Source organism: Dermochelys coriacea, chromosome 1 (assembly GCF_009764565.3).
Source record: "Dermochelys coriacea isolate rDerCor1 chromosome 1, rDerCor1.pri.v4, whole genome shotgun sequence".
In the NCBI taxonomy this organism is placed as follows: domain Eukaryota; kingdom Metazoa; phylum Chordata; order Testudines; family Dermochelyidae; genus Dermochelys; species Dermochelys coriacea.
Genome location: NC_050068.2, coordinates 25,984,501 through 26,003,993, shown reverse-complemented (window position 1 = coordinate 26,003,993; position 19,493 = coordinate 25,984,501). Strand labels below are relative to the sequence as shown.

The 19,493-nt window shown below is 41.4% G+C and overlaps 1 protein-coding gene across 1 annotated transcript in view; it reads left to right on the top strand.

Moving 5' to 3' along the window:
• Window positions 1-19,493, top strand: part of SLC36A4 (solute carrier family 36 member 4) — a 260,786-nt gene that overhangs the window by 97,378 nt on the left and 143,915 nt on the right. Inside the window, exon 10 of the mRNA XM_038415846.2 lies at window positions 11,794-11,963. Within this exon, the coding sequence (XP_038271774.1) occupies window positions 11,794-11,963 (170 nt within the window). The remainder of the gene's footprint in view (window positions 1-11,793; window positions 11,964-19,493) is intronic.

Below are 19,493 nucleotides of genomic sequence, written 5' to 3'. Positions count from 1 at the left end.
GTGAAACAGTTGGTCAGCTTCCTGAGAAAAGACTATTCTCAGTAAGTGCCCAATCAAGAAGCCCTTAAGCCAACAATGAACTTGGAGACGCCAGTCCACATCTGGGCTTTCCCAGGAATGTGGCTTGGCTGGTAAGGAACTTAATCATGCATGGACACGTGACTTGCCCAGGTGACTCCAAAACTCCATTTTGTAGTTGGACTTTGCATAGGAGAGAGGAGGGAGTCTCCACCCACAAGAGAAAGTCTATTTAAACCCCTGGGAAACCCCTCCATTTTGTCTTCAGCTGGCTAAAGAGAGAGCCTCTCCACCCCCAAAGATACCTGAAAGAAACTGGAACAAAGGACAGTAACTACAGGGGGTGTGAGTGATTACTGGACCCAGACTAGAAGGAGACTAGTCTGTAAAAGAAAGCTTACTGGAACTGGCGAGGTTTTTATCTGTATTCAGTTTTATTACTGTACTAGACATAGACTTGCATGTTTTATTTTATTTTGCTTGGTAATTCACTTTGTTCTGTCTGTTACTACTTGGAACCACTTAAATCCTATTTTCTGTATTTCATAAAATCACTTTTTACTTATTAATTAACCCAGAATATGTATTAATACTTGGGGAGGGCAAACAGCTGTGCATATCTCTCTATCAGTGTCATAGAGGGCGAACAATTTATGACTTTACCCTGTATAAGCTTTATACAGAGTAAAACGGATTTATTTAGGGTTTAGATCGCACTGGGAGTTGGGCATCTGAGTGTCAAGGACAGGAGCACTTCCTAAATTGCTTTCAATTAAGCCTACAGCTGTTAGGGGATGTGGTTCAGACCTGGGTCTGGGTTTGCAGCAGGCTAGCGGGTCTGGCTCAAACCAGGCAGGGCACTGAAGTCCTAAGCTGACAGAGTAGGCAAGTAGGAGCAGAAGTAGTCTTGGCACATCAATTGGCAAACCCCAGGGGGTTTCTGTGATCCAACCCTCACAGCCTAGTGCAATGGGGCTGGTGCTTCTAAGTGCTCCTGCAATATAAATATTAATTAGTAAACCTAGTTGTACAAGTTAGAGTTAAAGGAAAGTCTGGCACATTTTGCAGCAGATACATCAAGAAGGGAGGTTTAGAATAGTTGATTAAAGTTCTGGCAAGTAAAACTTTTTTGTACTTTTGTCTTCAGGAGATGATAAAGATTGCACAGGATGAAATCATGTCTAACTGTAATTTTTTTAGTATTGTAATCTTAGAACAAATGTTTCCTTCCTCCAAGAACACCACACAATTTGTCTGTATATATCACTGCAGAGTGATCATTGCTAGTAAAGAAATAATCAAATATCAGTGTATTCAATTCACAATGTTTTATTTGAGTCCATTGAGGTGAATCAGGACACACAATGTACTAGATGTCCCTCCTCTGTTAAAATCTCTATTTGCTGATGTTCAAAAGTTGGTTTTCGAAATCTCATCTTGATTAAACTCCATCCTCATCAATTCTAAGGTCTGACCACATGAGAATGAAATATACTATCAGATTAAGAATTACAATCTAGCCTTTTATGTACTATTTCTAAAATCATTATATGCTCATCCTTGCATTAACTGTCAGAGGCTATGGATAGGAATGACGAGGTGGGTGAGGTAATATCTTTTACTGGGCCAACTTCTGTTGGTGAAATGGACATGCTTTCAAGCTCTTCTTCTCAGATCTGTGGAACTCAAAACTTGTTTCTCTCATCAACGGAAGTTGGTCCAGTAAAAGATATTACTTCATCCACCTTGTCTCTCTCGTATCCTGGGACCAACACGGCTACAACAATACTGCAGACAGTTTTGATAAGAATAACAGTTTCAGGGATATTCTTTTCATCTTAAGTCACAGTGTTGTTTCATTGGATTTTCTACCTGTTGTACTAAACAAAGCACAGAGCAACAGTATACATTACACATCTTCCACTTTCCAGCCTAGAGGCTTTGTTGCTAGTTATTAGTCGTATTGCACTAATGCCCAGAGGCCTCTTTCAGGATCAGTGCTGGGTGCATTAAATTAAAATAGACTCTGTTTCAAAGAGCTTACTGTATAAAAAGGGCTGAGGTGAAACATATGAAAGGAGAACACAGTAATGGTGTGTCTGGGGTAGCGAAAGGAGGGAGACAAGGGTGACAGTAATAGGAAGACAAGTTTGCATGTGGTAACAAGTTGTACAATTTGGAGAATTCATAGTGTTTCTTTGTAAATAAGTGAGCAAGGTATTTCAGTGGTGGGTAAAATGACTTGTATGTGTTTTGTGTGTCTAATATTTTTTGTAACTCTAATCACATAGATCTATAGACATATGCGTGTATATCCTGGGATTCTGTTGGATGAAAGATGCTATATATAAATATTGAAGCATTTTTCCTTTTAAATATCACGCTTTTGGAGATAGAGTATTTAATATCGGAAGAGTAACTCCTGGTAATATTTTAAACTGTCCATGAACACTCTGCAGAAAGATTTGTGTGACAGATTGCCCCCACTTGGGATGGCACCCCACCTGATGTACTGGGCTACCGCTGTGCCTGCCTGTTATGCCAGCCTGGGCACCCTTTTTACCTGTCTTGCTGAGCCAGGCTATTAAGTCTCCTCCAGTGCACACACAAGCAGGGCCACGTCCAACTGCAGAACGACACAGACACTGAGATCAGCTCTGGGAAGAAGCAGCTTAAGGGACTTGCCCCAGCATTCAGGTGTCCACCTCCCTTGGAGTGCAGACCCAAAGGTATATTATGAAATCTGCCTCCTCCCTCAATGTGGAAGAAGGTATGCACAGCCTCTTCCCCCTTGCTCCACCGTTATGAATTGTAGAAATGGGGTTATATTATAAACAAGAAATTATTTTATTAACTACTAAAGGTGCATTTTAAGTGGTTAAAGCGATATCATTAACAGAACAAAGCAAATTACTAATCAAATAAAACAAAACACACAAACTAAGTTTGTTTCACTAAAGAAATTGGTTACAATTAGTAATGTCTCACCCTAGATATTGTTACAGGCAGATTACAGAAAGTCTTGAAAGGCAGCTACACTGGTCTCCAGCTTGAGACCTCAGGTATTATTACTCTCAAGCTAGACACCTTCCAGCTTGGGCTCAACTCTTCTCCCGCACATTCAGTTCTTGCTTCCAGGTGTTTTTCAGTGTCTCTTTGGGTGGGTAGGCAGTGATGATATCACTCCCCTGCCTTATATAGCTCTTGTGTATGGCGGGAACCCTTTGTCTCCCAGTGGAAGAGCACTGGCATTCCAAGGGGTGGGGTCCAGTACCAGGTGACTCGGACCTATGTCTCTGCAGGGCTGAGGCAGCCATTACTCATAGGCTGTCTGGAGCATCCACAGGGAGATTAAGCTCTTTCACAGTCCATTGTCTTTGCTAATGAGCCATTAGCCCTGTCTGGCTTTTTTCAGTGTTGTACTTGAAGGGTTAATTGGGGGTGACACCCAAAGTAACATATTTGAAATGCAGATACATGATTAGTTTTGAGTGAAAATCACAAATCATCAATCTATAGATAGAAACAGTTCTGTTAATGCCTCTGCAATACAGCTATGATTTTTGAAACTAAAAAAACTTCTTGTCCTTATATTCAAAGCCTTCCACAATTCATCCCTGCCTTGACTGGTAGCATAAAGTCAGCTCCTGTCTTTGCTGCACCAATTATGCCAGCTCTGATCACCCATTTCTCTGACAAGCACTTTTGTACTTTCTCTCATTCTGCTCCTTATGAATAGAAAAAGCTCCAGGGAAAAATCCATAAAGCCATCACCACCTCCTCCTCCAAATCTCTCCTCAAAACTCACCTCTTCTAAGTTCAGCCTGATTACAGGTAGGCAGCTGTAGAGTTGCCACAGACTGACTAAGCACCATCCATGTCCTATTACATGTGTTTTGTACTCTGTCTCTCCAAACCCACTTAGTTGATTCATCCACCCAGAATGTCTTGTCTTTCAGGTTGTAAGTTCTTTGGGGAATGGACTATCATTTATTATGTCTGTGTACAATGCCTAGCACAATGGGACCCAACCTGGTTGTGGCCTTGAGGTGTTGATGCGATAAAAATGTTTAATAGTAATAAAAAGATTTTTTGCATCAGCTCTTTGTAGAGTATAATTATGATAAATTAGATTGGGTATTTCCTGCCATGTGCTAGGTGCTTTCCAAACACAGAGGCTGCAGGCTCTGCCCTGAAGACTAAAGAAAAGCTCTTCAATTTAGATGACAAAGTTATAACAAGATCCAATAGCTGCAGCTGAAGCTAGACAAATTCATACTGAAAATGAGGGCAGATTTTTAGCAGTGAGGGTAATTAACCATTGGTACAAATTACCATTGTGGTGGATTCCTCATTACTGGCAAATTTTTGAAATAAAAAATTGATGTTTTTTCTAAAAGAGATGCTGTAGTTCTAACAGGCATTAATTCAGGGAAGTTTTATGGCCTGTGTTATACAGGAGCTCAGCTTACAAAGTCACAGTGGTCCCTTCACTAACAAATTATGGAAAAGCTAAGAACAATTCAGTACTTTATTGGATTTTTTTTCCTGAGTGTTTATTATTGGAGCATTCTGCAGATTAGCTGCTTAGGGACATACTTTATACAAATATTATATATCTGTTGCTGTTAATTAATTATCATCTACAGTACTATAGTACATGGTGGCAGCAATCAGGATCTGAGCTCCGTTGTGTTAGAAACAGCATTGTACCTACCACCACTTACATAGACATAGTCCTTGTCCCAAAGAACATAGAAATTCTGCAGTACAGTAGCCTTTGTTTACTCTTGTTATTAGCTTCCTTAATAAAATTAAACTTTAATTTTCACTTACTATGGATTTTCAAAGCCACTTTTGTCTACTGTAAATTTCTTGCTCTATGGTCTCTTCTACTCAAGAAAGCTGTACCAATTAAAATAAATCAGTGCAGAAACAATAAATTGATTTCTAAACACGTTCAGGTAATTTTGTACAACTCTCATGTTTACCAATACTGAGTAATTTACAGGAGAAAGAAGGAAGATTGTTGTGTAGGCTTCAAAAATATTAAATACAGCCACTCCTTTGGCAGTCAGTCATAATTCTAAGATCTATTTGATATTAAGCAATCAAATATGTGAAATGGCTCTATATTAATAAGAACTGAAAACTAGCTATTGAACAAAGTACCAAAGAGGCTCAGCTAATTTTGAAGATTAACATTCCGCAAAATGTCTGTTTTTCTCTAATTCTTGATAAAATGTATGAAACTGCAGTGCCTAATTAAACATATCTTACATATTTGTGAACTTATTCTTCATTACAAACCCTCCTGATTTATTAGAAATCTATACTCAATAAATGTCCCTAGATTCTAAAACTTTTTAGAGCTTCTCACTCAGCCAGTGCTTACTGCAGTTTGGAGATGCAGGGAAGAACTCCTTAAATTGTGCCCTGAAATCCATTTTTTAAAAAAAAGCAACTATAGTAACAGCTTCATGAAAGTAACTGAGCACAGAGCATAATTAAGAAATTATTTGGTTAAAACCATATTTCATTAATCTAAAATTTCATCAGACTAAGTGTGGGCATACAAATTGTCCATCTAGGGTGAGCCTTTTTCGAAAGTGCCTAAGGGAGTAAGATATCCAAATCTTTTGGAAAGTAAATGAAAGTAGGGCTCCTAATTGTCTCATAGGCACTTTTGAAGATCCTGCTCCATTGTATATCTGAAACACACTGTTTTCTTTTATAATACCTGAGACCAGGGGTGAAAGTAACTTAAAGGACTTACCGGTACTCCAGAGTCCTGAACAGGGGGCATGGCCTTGACTGGAAGAGGTGGGGCCTTTAAATACCCGGGCCCTTTAAATCAAGATTTAAAGACCCTGGGGCTCCAGCTGCGGCTGGGAGCTCCGGGAGCCTTTAAATCATCCCCAGAGCTACCAGCTGCAGAGACAGTTTAAAGGGCCCTGGGCTCTGGCTGCTGCTACCACAGCAGAGCTCCGGGCCCTTTAAATCACTGCTGGAGCCCAGCTGCTGCTACCCTGGGGCTCTGGCAGCAGGGCTTGGAGAGCGCTTTAAAGGGCCCGGGGGCTCTGATCACTGCGGGGAGCCCTGGGGTGCAGGGGAGGGTGGAGTGTTTTAAAGGGTGTGGGGCTCCCCACAGTGGCCGGAACCCCGGCCCTTTAAATAAGTACCGGACCGCTGCCACCGCTACCCCAGGGCTCTAGCAGCAGGGCTCGGGTGGCGCTTTAAAGGGCCCGGGGGCTCCGGCCGCTGCAGGGAGCCCCGGGCCCTTTAAAGCGCGTCCGGAGCCCTGCCGCTGCTACTCTAGGGCTCCGGCAGCAGGGCTTGGGGGGCACTTTAAAGGGCCTGGGGCTTCTTGCAGCGGCCAGAACCCTGGGCTCTTTAAAGCGTGGCTGGAGCCCTGCCGCTGCTACCCCGGGGCTCTGGTGGCGGGGCTTGGGGGGGTGCTTTAAAGGGCCCGGGGCTCCCAGCAGCAGCTGGAGCCCAGGGCCCTTTAAAGCGCGGCCAGAACCCTGCCGCCGCTACCCCAGGGGCTCCAGCAGCGGGGCTCAGGCATCGCTTTAAAGGCCCGGGGCTCTGGCTGCTGTGTGGAGCCTGGGGCCCTTTAAAGCGCCAGCCTGGGGAAGCCAGTCCAATCTGGCATGACGTACTGGCTCTTGCCGGTACGCTGTACTGGACCATACTGGCTTATTTTCACCTCTGTCTGAGACTGAGATAAAGTTTACATGTGGTCAGAAGTGAACTTTCCTCTTGATTTTGTGCATGTTTTTTATGTGATAATTTCTCCTTGGTATAAACTATTCACTGGGAAGAGAGGTAAATAATGGGCTTCCCCAAGGATCTATACTGGGACCAGTGCTGTTTAACATATTCATAAATGATTTGAAAAAAGGGGTAAACAGTGAGATAGCAAAGTTTGCAGACGATACAAAATTACTTGATAGTTAAGTACAACCCCCACTGCAAAGAGTTACCAAGGGATTGTTATGTAAAGCCTCCGCTCAGTCCAGCAGAATGCGATTGTAAGATTTGTAACTTTTCAGTCATTGCTAGTATGATCATTAAATTCTGTAACCTTTTGCAAACTTTGTAACTTTTGTTATTGTTCCTTTTAAGCTTTCTAACTCTTGCGAGCTTTGTAACCTTTTCAGTTACCACTTGTATAAACCTCCGAGCTTTGCAATACCCCATCATGCAATCAGAGAGAGTGTGAACAAGGGAGTGTGTGTGGAAGATAAGGGAACGGGAACAAGGGAGTGTATGTGGGACTTGGCGGAGAGGAACTGCAAGCAGAATAAAGCCTGAAGCCAGAAGCCAGGTTTGTCTGATGTAATCTGCCCTGAGAAGGCAATCATGGGGTGCTCTAAAGAAAAGAACCTGGTTTACATGAAAGGAACAAGGCCTGGGAATGCTTCTCGGTGATGGGCACAGAAGGGAAACTCAATGTATGTGACAGGATCCGCTCAGTTCCAACAAAAGGAAGAAGGCATGCACACAAGCCCCCTTCTTCTTGACCTGCTGGCCGGCCCGGATCCGTGACCGCAGGCGGACACACCAGATCTACTACGCTTCGGCTTCTCGGCTTACTGTCTCCGGTAACGCTCCACCTGTGAGTGTGTGGGTGCATGAGGGTATGAATGTGATGAACGTGTGCATGCATGAATAAGCCCCATCCCTTTTCTGTTTGATCCAACAGTGGCATTTAATAAAAACAATATAAGTGTAACCCTGGGTTGGTTTCTTGGGAAACTGAGGTAACAGGGATCTCACAAAACTGGATGATAGGGCAACAAAATGGCAGATTAAATTCAGTGTTGATAAATGCAAAGTAATGCACACTGGAAAAAATATCCCCAACTATACTGACAAAATGATGGGGTCTAAATTAGCTGTAACCACTCAAGAAAGAGAACTTGGACTCATGGATAGTTTCCTGAAAACGTCCACTCAATGTGCAGCAGTCAAAAAAAGCTAACAGAATGTTAGGAACCATTAGGAAAGGGATAGCTAATAAGACAGAGAATATCATAATGCCACTATACAAATCCAGTGCAGTTCTGGTTGTCCCATCTCAAAAAAGATATATTACAATTGGAAGAAGTACAGAGAAGGACAACAAAATTATTAGTGGTACAGAACAGCTTCCATACAAGTAGAGGTTGAATAGGCTGCTCATCTTAGAAAAGAGGCAACTAAGTGGGGAGGGGTATGATAGAGATCTATACAGTCATGAATGGTGTGGAGAAAGTGCATAAGGAAGTGTTATTTAGCCCTTCATATTACACACGAATTAGGGGTCACCCAATGAAATTAGTAGGCAGCAGGTTTAAAACAAACAAAAGGAAGTACTTCTTCACACAACACACAGTCAACCTGTGGGACATGTTGCCAGGGGATGTTGTGAAGGCCAAAAGTATAACTGGGTTCAAAAAAGAATTAGATAAGTTCATAGAGGTTAGGTCCATCAATGGCTATTAGTCAAGACAGTCAGGGACACAGCCCCATGCTTTGGGTATTCCGAAACCTCTGACTGCTAGAGGCTAGGACTGGATGCCAGGGGGTGGCTCACATAATGAGCCCTGTTCTGTTCACTCACTCTGAAGCATTTAGACCAACAGCTACTGGTCTAGGTGGCCCATTGGTCTGACCCAGTATGTTCTTATGTTCTTATATTTTCCTTTACTATGAAACAAGAGAGGATTGTTGGTATATTTTTGTTAATCTGCAAGGTCAGCTACTGTAAGGTCAAAAGATTCCAAGTCACTAGTGTATTGGAAATGTAGAGGATATTTTGTGGAACAAAAGGTCCAATGAACCACATATTGTTTCAAAAGACACAGTCAACTTAATTACACTTCTCTTTGAACATTTTTTTACCTATACTTTGGTTATAAGTAACACCTAATAATATTATAGTTGAAAGAAATTAGAGAGAAATTTTTTTTCTAGGTTTTTTTTGTTTGTTTTGTACATTGACTACTTCTTCTATGTAGAAAGTTTCATCTTTAATATAGCTAGATTCTCGCAGTGGTACCCATTGCTGAAATTGGTTAGACTCCTCTTTCTTTGCTAGGGAACTCTGTCATAAAATTTAAGACTACAATAAATTTATCTTTTAACTCAACAAGATATATAGATGATAGCATCCCTTTTAAAAACAGTTTAGTCTCTTTTCATCTGCTTAAGGTTGTTTGGCCAGCTAATGTAAAGCAGGACAATACTAATGTGGAAGAAATCATTATTACCCAGTTGCTGCAGAAGACATAAATGGTGTTATTGTGGAAAATTACTTCTGGATATCTCTTGTAGCCCCTACAAATAAAACAGAGACGTATTTTAACTAGGCATTGCCCATAGGTCCTGATGGTCAGGTTTTCAGTCTGGTTAAATGGTGCACAAGGGGCTATAATGCAGCTGCTCAGCAACAAATTTTTTATCAGAGAGGAACTCTCCTTGGGCACATCTGTGCCTGCATCTCTTTTCTCCTGTTGTTGGAGGTCTGCTCTTTTGGGCCAGTCATCCACTGGCATAGAGCTTGTCAAAGACCCCACAACAGTGGCACAATGTAGAGCTGTTGGGCTGCAGTTCTAAGTTGTGCTGGGTCTGGCAGTGAGAATCAGGGAGGTGTACGTGACTCGCTGATGCCCCAGGACAATCCTTTGCCAAGTGGCGCCTTGGTACAGGAATGAATCTAGCCTGATATCTGTGGCGATGTGTCTTTTTCCCTAGGGCACAAACTTTCAATGCGAAGGTGACTAAACAGTTTTCCAGGAGTTCACATGGTGTCCAAGACAAAAATAAATCTGGCTTCCTCCATGATTTTCCTTTTTTCCAGTAGGGCATAGCATTTTAATACTACAATACGTGTGTTCAGAGAAATTTGGAAGATCTGGCAGTTTGCATTGGATTTTGAAATGCCCAAAGCTGCCTGGCCCTACGTAGAGGTTTACTGATGTGCAGAATGTGGATATATCTACACAATGGGGACTATACTGGCACAGTCACAGTAGCTGTAGCTATGACAGGATAATCCCATGGTACAGACACAGGCTACATGGATGGAAAGTTTTTTTCTAGTGGTGTGGAACACCATATCCTCAAACTAGGTGGATGGAAGCCTTCTTCTGTTGACCTAGCTGCATCTATACTGGGGGGTTAGGTTGGCATAGCTAGTTGGCTCCGGAATGTGGATTTTTCACATCCTGAGCGATGTAGCTGTGTTGACCTAAATTTAAGGTGTAGACCAGGCTTACGTTTGACCTGACTCTTGAATCTTCTTTCCCCTGACAATTTGTCTGCCTTGTAACATGCTCCTCCTTAACAGCATTCTTTTGTAAAAGTTCGGTTCCATTATGTGTATTATTTGATTAGTGGTTATTGGTTCTTTGGCTCTGTGTCCTAGCATTTCAGTCATAATGTGAAATTTCCTAGCAACTGTGACTGTAGCACAGAGATATCTTTTTTTGTTTGCTTACTGGGAATATCACTAAGACTTTATGCTGATGTACTTTTAGTTGTGGTTTGAGTATCCCACTATGTCCTGCTACGGTAAATAAGAGACCTACTAACCCCCTTTGTCTTTTCACACAGTTTTTTTTCCTGTTATTCACTATTATTATTATTAGCATCTTTATTATAATTGATTTATAACCTCACTTTGTGTGTCACAGTGCTTCAAAAAGAGCACAACAAAGCAGAGCATTAAACAATAAGAACACATTTAATGCTCAGATAACCAACAGGGAATGGCTTAATAATGTAAAGCATCATGTCTGAAATAAGTCATTCTAAAACTACAGCCTCAATTTTCAAAAGTGACCAGTGGTTGTGCCCCAATTTTTGGATATCCAACTTGACTCCTTAAAGGAACTGATTTTTTTTAGAGGGCAAGTAAACATTTTCTGAAAATCCGGCCCTTTTAAGATCAGGTTGGGCACCCAAAATTACTACTTACTCTTAAAAATGTAAGACCATGTATTCAAATCCCATTTTTATTATGAAGTGTTTATATTGCAGTAGCATGTCGAGGTACTGTTTGTCTTTGACACTGTACAAACATGTTCACCCCTATGCAGAGTGCAGGCATGTGAGATTTTTGTCCTACTGAAGTCTGGCATTGCTAGATATATTTGACTCTGATGGGACTACTTGTATGAGAAAAATCAAATGTATATACGTGTTTTCAGGATTGGGGCTTAAAGCATTGCTTAACTTTGAGAACATGAGTTAGAGTTTGTCTATACTACTACTTGTGAAAAAACACATCTTTGAGCGACATAAGTTTCACTGGCATAAGTGGTAGTGTGCACAGCTTCTCCCGTCAACAGAGCTACCGACCCTCATTGGGGGTAGTTTAATCATGTCGACGGGAGAGCTCTCTCCCATCGGCATAGAGCGGCTACATGAGAGATCTTACAGCAACACAGCTGCATCAGTACAGCTGTGCCATTGTAAACTCTCTTGTGTAGACATAGCCTTACTCCTTTTTAAAGGCAATAGGGCTACTCATGTATTTATGTGCTTTGCTAGATTAGGGCCTTAGTCCCTTCCTAGAGGATCTGAGCCTAGGAAGAAAAGCAACATAGGGAGGGTGAGCGAAGAGGAATAAAACATCCAATCAAACCATATGTTTAAAATTATTTATATATAGCAATCTTTCCCAAGTATTTCATTATGTGAAACAATCCCCCTATTCTTCCAAAAAACTAGCTTTTTACAAAATATTTGCAACTGATACAACTCTTGTATAAATGTTTTTAACAGGTTGTATCAATCCGTGAAAATTCTGTATTCCTTTGGGATTTTTGTGACATATTCAATTCAGTACTACGTTCCAGCAGAGATTATCATTCCAGCAATTACCTCAAAAGTGCAGCAAAAATGGAAGCTGTTCTGTGAATTTATGGTCAGGACACTCTTGGTCTGCTCGACCTGTAAGTACACCATACAACCTTCATTATAATGCTCACTGTTAAGTTTCTTTGAGACCTGCTTGAAAGAATGAATGTTTCTCCTTAGATTTTTTTTTGTGGGGGAGCAGGGATTGGTAAATCTAAGATGATGATTCAGTGACTCTGTATTTTGGGGTTTTTTTTCTATAAACAAGTCAGTGACTTGATCAATGTAATGTTTGGTTCATATTTTTGTAACAGTATTTTGTTGGTAGGATTGATCAAGAATCTAACAAGGCAAATATTTTTTTGCCAGTGAATCTGCTAGTTCTACCAGAAGACACTTGAAACAGTTTTCTTACAATGAAAGATTTTGTTTGTAATTTAATGAAAGAGTTAAACAAAGTCCATGCTGTCCTATATGCACTTCTTTTGTGTGTGACTTAACAGTAGATGCTCTGCATAGAAAAATCGTTCATCTCCTTGCCAAATCCTGAGGACCAAGTCTTGACCCTGCTGCTCTGTAGACACATACCTAGCAGAACCTATGCAGCTTGGCCAAGAGCACTACCAGCCCATGGAGTGCTATTTTGCACCTGAGTGGGCGAAATGCCTAGAGAGAGTTCTCTAGCTGGCCAGCCCTGCCCTCATCCTCTGGAAGTTGAAATCTGAGACTCCATTCCATCCTCTCTGCTTCAAATGCCATATGTAGGAGTCACTAGTGCATTGGTGCTTCTGTCAGTGTTCCTGTATACTGAGGGGGGAGACTGCCTAGCTAACTGGTGTCGTGAAGACAATGAAGGGGTCTAGCAAAATCTATTTCCTCCTTCCACATTCATCACCGAAGATAGCAAATAGCCCGGAAGGGTTAAAATGAAGAGAGAGTGAAAATTTTCCTTCAAAATGCATGGTCAGCCTGTGGAACTCATTGCCATAGGGTGTTGTGGAGGTCAAAAGTATAACTGGGTTCAAAAAAGAATTAGATAAGTTCATGGAGGATAGGTCCATCAATAGCTATTAGCCAAGATTGTCAGAGACACAACCCCATGCTCTGGTGTCCCTAAACCTCTGCTGCCAAAAGCTGGAACTGGACTGTAATGGATAGTTCACATGATAATTGCTCTGTTCTGTTCAGTCTCTCTAAAGCATCTAGCACTGGCCCCTGTGGAAAGACAGGATTCTTGGCTAGATGGACCATTGGTCTGATCCAGTATGGCCATTCTTATGTTTTTTCATGAATTCGGTTTATTTTTTTGGTCAGAATCAAAAACTGAAGTTTTGGCACTTTTCAGTTGCTGAAAACCAAAAATTCAGATTTCATTTTTTTCTACCAAAAAAAAAAATCAAAATTTTTCGTGGGAGGAAAATCATTTTTGGACCAGGTGTGGTTAGATGTAGATAGATGTTTGGTTGCATGTGTGTGTTTCCTTTGCATGCTGCCGTATCTCTGCACAGACAGCTGGCATGACAGACCTTGAGCAAACGGCTCAATGACCACAAAATACGTTAAGGGACGAAAGCACCTAGTCAGGTTTATTGTCAACGAAGCACGGTACTGGTATCCAGCAGACTATACCGGATGGCTAATACATGTATGCCCATAACAATGGACCAACTCAGTGAATGGCGTACCTTCCTAGGCCAGACAAAGATACTCCTTCTGAGATACATATGTATACCCTGATACAAACTAGTTAGTACTGCCCATATGACATAGTTAGTTACCACCTCCTCACATCGCTAGTTATCACCCATTATTTTGTACATGTTGGTTTGATCAAAACATGTACAAAAGGGCTTATGTCTCAGGCTCTCTTCCTACTACAATAGGTATAGTTAAAATGCATAAAAGTTGTTAAGTGGAGTCTAGTACCTGTGTCAGTGAGAATGGTCTAATTCATGTACAATGTATATGGGAAATACAACATGCAGGCAGGTTTTAGTATACAGTGTTACACAATTGATTACTCTTTGTAATCAAGTCCAATAAAACAAATGGTTGCTTTCAATATCAGATGGTAAAGAAATAATTTGAATAAGCAAGAGAGGAAATTGCCCTTTGGTTTTGTTTAATATCACCTAACTTGCTATTGGCACCCTGAAAACAGAAAATAATATTCCAGGTACAGAATCCTCACCTTTGCATAAGATAAAAGAACAAGATCTGAAGGGTTTCCTTTGAACAATTTAGTGGGAGTGCAAATCTCCAGTAGCACTGTGCAGTGTTTGTTATTTTCTCAGCAGAGTTGGTCATGCATTGTGACTCTGTTAAGTTTAAGGTCAGTGATTGACTAGTTGGGTTGTTCCCATTTTGACTGAACCCACTCAAACTTTTCCAAGATTCACATTGCTGTGGAATTTCTCTCCATGAGCTTCAATAGGCCTGGCTGCAGTCCCAACTTCATCTCTTTCAACCCCAAAAGGTTCCTTACTTCCCATCATGCTGTAACATTCTCACATCCCATTCTGCTACCTTTCCTGGTGCTGATACCATAATTGATTCTTAAATCTGAAGTGTTTGATGGGCATTGACCACTCTTTGAATATAGTATGTTTTGGGACTTCCTAGTCCAGAAATACACAATGCATTCTAGGGCGCCTCTGACCAGAAAAGCCAGTGGCAAACAGATTTTAAATGTTGCATGTCTCTTCATCACTTCCCTGTGGAGCTGACTCCATTGTCTAATCCATCCTGCTGTCCAAAAACTTTCTTTGATATTTAGCCTCAGTTTTTATTGCCTTAAATTTTATTACATTATCTCTAATTCATGCCACTGGGTACTCAGTAGCTGGGAAAGGAGAAAGTGGGCAACAGCCTCCAGAAAGGGGATGAAAAAGGGAAAGGGGTCAGAGCTGAAGAAGCTGGAATGGGAGCCACTGTGGGAAGGAAAATGAAGGGCCTGTAGTCACCAGATGGGAAGAGTCCAGAGGTGGAAGACTTTGGGAGAACTGGAGGGGTAATGGAGTAATGGCCTATATAGGGGATCAGTTGGATGATAGGTAAGGGGGGAGCAGGGAGAAGCCATTGATGAAGGGGGCATGGTACATTTACATGTTGTTGTTTTTTAACATCTTGGCTCCCTGTATGGAACTATGGTTTTGCAGAGTTTTAGGGCTGTTTTTGTTGAGACTAAATATCTTGTTCTTCATTTCACAGCAAGATCAACATTTTCTCAATGATTTCAAGTGAGAGAATGCAAAACGTCTTTTGGGGTGGGGTGGTAGTGGTGTAAAGACAGTTAAAAGAGAATGAGTGAGAGCTTGTAAAGTTAGACCAGGATGCTGTTTGCTTCTGCCTAAATTTACCAGTAATGGGAGACTGTAGAATGGACTTGATGAAGGGTTCAGGGTTGTACTGGAACACTTGAGAATATAAAAGTGAGATTGATAGCAATGACCTTGATTAAATGTAATGCACCTGACGGCTTACTCTCTTGGCTGTTGTGATATATATTGGCCTATCATATGGGCAATACCACCACTCACTACTGAGTCACTTGGGATTGCTGCATTTCCACACAGCTTGCCAGAAAGAGCATATCACCATCTTTTTTGGCAAATATTTATGGAAAGGGACATGGGACACACTCATAATTTGATTAGGTTCAGAATTCTTCTTCGGCAAAAGATAGCATTAGAGGAAAAGAAAGATGAAGGAATTGGGATACATTTTTCCACTTTTTTGTCTCTAACTCCATTTCTCATCTTCCTGTTTTTCTCTCCTTACCCTACCCTTTCTTGTCTTGTTACCTCCTCTCTTCAATAAATTTCCCCTCCTTTCTTTCTTTAGTCATTGAGCAGCCCATGTTCTCCCTACACAAAAGCTTTAAATTATGGCCCTGTCACTCCTCCAACGCTCTCTCATTACTGCTACCTTCATCAGTTCCTCCCACTCTTCGCTTTGCACATTTTGCTGTGCTGCCTGCTATGTATGGAACAGTATCCCAGTTCCTCCTCACCAGCTGTCCACTCAGTTCTGTTTAAAATCCTCTAATAAAATGTGCTTCTCAGAATTTTTGCTTTGTTGCTTTCCTCACTTTTGATATTGCCATACCTTCCTCTTCTGAATTGTTTGTCCAAATTTGTTTCCTTGTGGTTTTTTTACTTGTTTATTAGTTGAAAGCTCTCTGGGGAAGGGAACCTGTCTCTTGGACTACCCTACAGAGCTGTCTCTTAGACTGTATCTACTCTACAGAGTTTATGCTGTACCAACATAGCCCTCTAATGTAGACAAAGCATACACTGGTAGAAGGAGGAGTTCTGCTGTTAGAAGAATACCATCTCCCTGAATGATATTTGCTTTGCCGAAAGAAGCCTTCTTCTGTCGGCATTACCTGTGTCTACAGGTTTTTGTTTTGTTTTGTTGGCGTAGCTATGTCACTAATGGATATGTTTTTTTACACCCCTGATTGATGTACTATGCTGCTATAAGTTTTATGTGTAGATCAGGCCTTAGTGTAGCACCTGTATATATACTTAAACTGCTATTCCAATTTTAACACCACCTTATAACTTATAACTTTAACACCACCTTATAACACCACCTTATAACCACCTTCATAGTTTTCACTGCTTTTGTGTTTATACCCGTCTTCTAGTTTTGTCCTTCTGCAAGGCACTAGTTATAATCAGGACTTGATTTCAACATTTAAACATTGCTTTGCTCTCACCAATCTTTCTGAAACCAGGTTTTAAAAGTAAAAATTTCTTTGATCCCTCATGCAGGATAACAGTGACAGAATATGCAGAAATGTCCAGGTTATTCAGAAATTGTATACTGATTAAAGGGGCTCTGCTAACTTAAGAATCATATGCTAAAAACAAAAATTGTTTGTTACTAATAACATATTAGGATATTAAGAGAGAGGACTTGACAAGTCCATCTAACTTTTCATTATGTTGTTGGTTTACTTTTTGGATTTCCCAAATCAAAACCAATTAAGTTGTTGTTTTATTATTCCACAAGGGTACTAAATGCCTCGCAGAAAACACACATGTTCTGAGGTCTATGCCCAAAGAAGTTTACATTCTGAGTGAAGGACTTGACTGACAGACAAGTGTGGATATAACATACCAAAGAGAAAGGGACGTGGATTATAGCTGTATGATTATGTGGTTAGATGAGAAGCTGGATATCAGTCAACAGAGTGCCCTTGTTGCCAAGAAGGCTAACGGCATATTGGGCTGCATTAGTAGGAGCATTGTCAGCAGATTGAGGGACGTGATTATTCCCCTCTATTTGGAATTGGTGAGGCCACATCTGGATTATTGCATCCAGTTTTATGCACCCCACTACAGAAAGAATGGGGACAAATTGGAGAGAGTGGAGGACAACGAAAATGATTAGGGGGCTGGGGCACATGACTTACAAGGAGTGGCTGAGGAAACTGGGCTTATTTAGTCTGCAGAAGAGACGAGTGAGGGAGGATTTGATAGCAGCCTTCAACTACCTGAAGCGGGGTTCCACAGGGGGTGGAGCTAGGCTGTTCTCGGTAGTGGCAGATGATAGAACAAGGAGCAATGGTCTCAAGTTGCAGTGGGGGAAGTCTAGGTTGGATATTAGGAAAAACTATTTCACTAGGAGGGTGGTGAAGCACTGTAATGGGTTACTTAGGGACGTGGTGGAATCTCCATCATTAAAGGTTTTTAAGACCCAGCTTGACAAAGCCCTGGCTGGGATGATTTAGTTGGTGTTGGTCCTGCTTTGAGCAGGGGGTTGGACTAGATGATCTCCTGAGGTCTCTTCCAATCCTAATCTTCTATGATTCTATGATTTGATACATACATACTTCTAGGTAGTACAGATGTGTTTAAATTAAAGTTTTCACTTTTTCTTTCAGATATTTAGTGTTGCAGTGTTTGTATTTCAAATACAACAGTGGATTTTTATTTGTTCTAAAATATTTCTTTGGGTGGAAATTTTTAATTGTGGAAATATTTCCATTGGTTTTAGGTCTTAAAAAGGTATGCCTTAAAAATTATTTGGATCCACATTTAAGTTGACAACACCTCTTTAATTGTCTTGCAAGGTTTTATTGGATTCTCATACACCAATTAACATAGGATGATGCAGAACATATGTTTTATTGCAATAGATCCCCCATTGATAATTTATGATAGGTGAGTGTGTATATAGATTTTCATACAAAGATCCCAAGTAGCTTGGCAATTTTTACAAATTGTTATTCTGTATGATTAACCAGTGTGACAGAGTCAGGCCAGATTGCTACAGGAGAGCGATAGAAGACAGCTATATTATCCCCAGGTTAAGTAGGTCCCTTTTCCCTGGGTAAGGTAACAAGGAAGGTTCCAGAACAATCAGGAACTTTCTGGAAACAATTAAGGCAGACAAGCTGATTAGAGCACCTGCAGCCAATCAAGAAGCTGCTAGAATCAATTAAGACAGGCAGGCTAATCATGGCACCTGGGTTTAAAAAGGAGCTCACTTCAGTTTGTGATGTGCATGTGAGGAGCTGGGAGCAAGAGGTGCAAGAAGCTGAGAGTGAGAAGGTGTACTACTGGAAGCCTGAGAAGTACAAGCATTATCAGACATCAGGAGGAAGGTCCTGTGGTGAGAATAAAAAAGGTGTTGGGAGGAGGCCATGGGGAAGTAGCCCAGGAAGTTGTAGCTGTCACGTAGCTGTTACAGGAGCCACTATAGACAGCTGCAATCCACAGGGCCCTGGGCTGGAACCCAGAGTAGAGGATGGGCCTGGGTTCCCCCCATCCCTCCATCCCCCCAACTCCCTACTTGATACCGGAGGAGTTGACCTGGATTGTGGGTTTCACCAGAGGGGAAGATCTGTGGCCAGTTCCCTGATCCACTAGGTGGATCAGCAGAGATTGCGGGGATTGTTCTTCTTCCTTTTCCCCATGCTGGCCAGTGATGAGGCTAACTGAGTGAATGGCAGATTTGAGCCATGAAAGTGGCCAAACTGAGGGCTGCCGTGAATCTCTGAGGCAAGCAAATCCGCCAATAAGCGCAGGACCCACCAAGGCAGAGGAGGAACTTTGTCACATCAGTTACATGGTGAACATCACCTAGGCTGTGAACATTTTATTCTTTCAGGACCTCTTCTCTCCACTGTTCCAGCTGAGATTTACTTTCTCTTCTGTCAGACTGACTTCTGCCTGCCTGGGAGAGCAGGATGTACAGCCTCTACCAAAGTCATTTCAGATTGGTTAGTACAAGCTGCCATAGTATCACGGTGGTTCACTTACTGCTTCTTTATTCACCAAGCACGAAGACTGTGGTATTCATGGACTGGACACTGAAGTATTTCTCTGAACCTCAACCTTTTTGGTATTGCTGTTCTTGTGCCACTGACTTTCAGAAGCATTATTACATTGAAACCAACAGAAACTGTCAGAGGTCAGCACTTTTGACAATCAGGCCACTAGTCAATAGTGGCACATGAAAGGTTGTTGTTTTCTATTCTGATTCCCATATGTCAGCTCAACAGCAATGATAGGGCCAAATGAAGTCTTTCTACCTCTTTCTTGTATCAGGTTCATGGCTTCTTTCATCTTTAAACCTTTTTTTGTTCTATATCATTCTTCACCATGTTTATC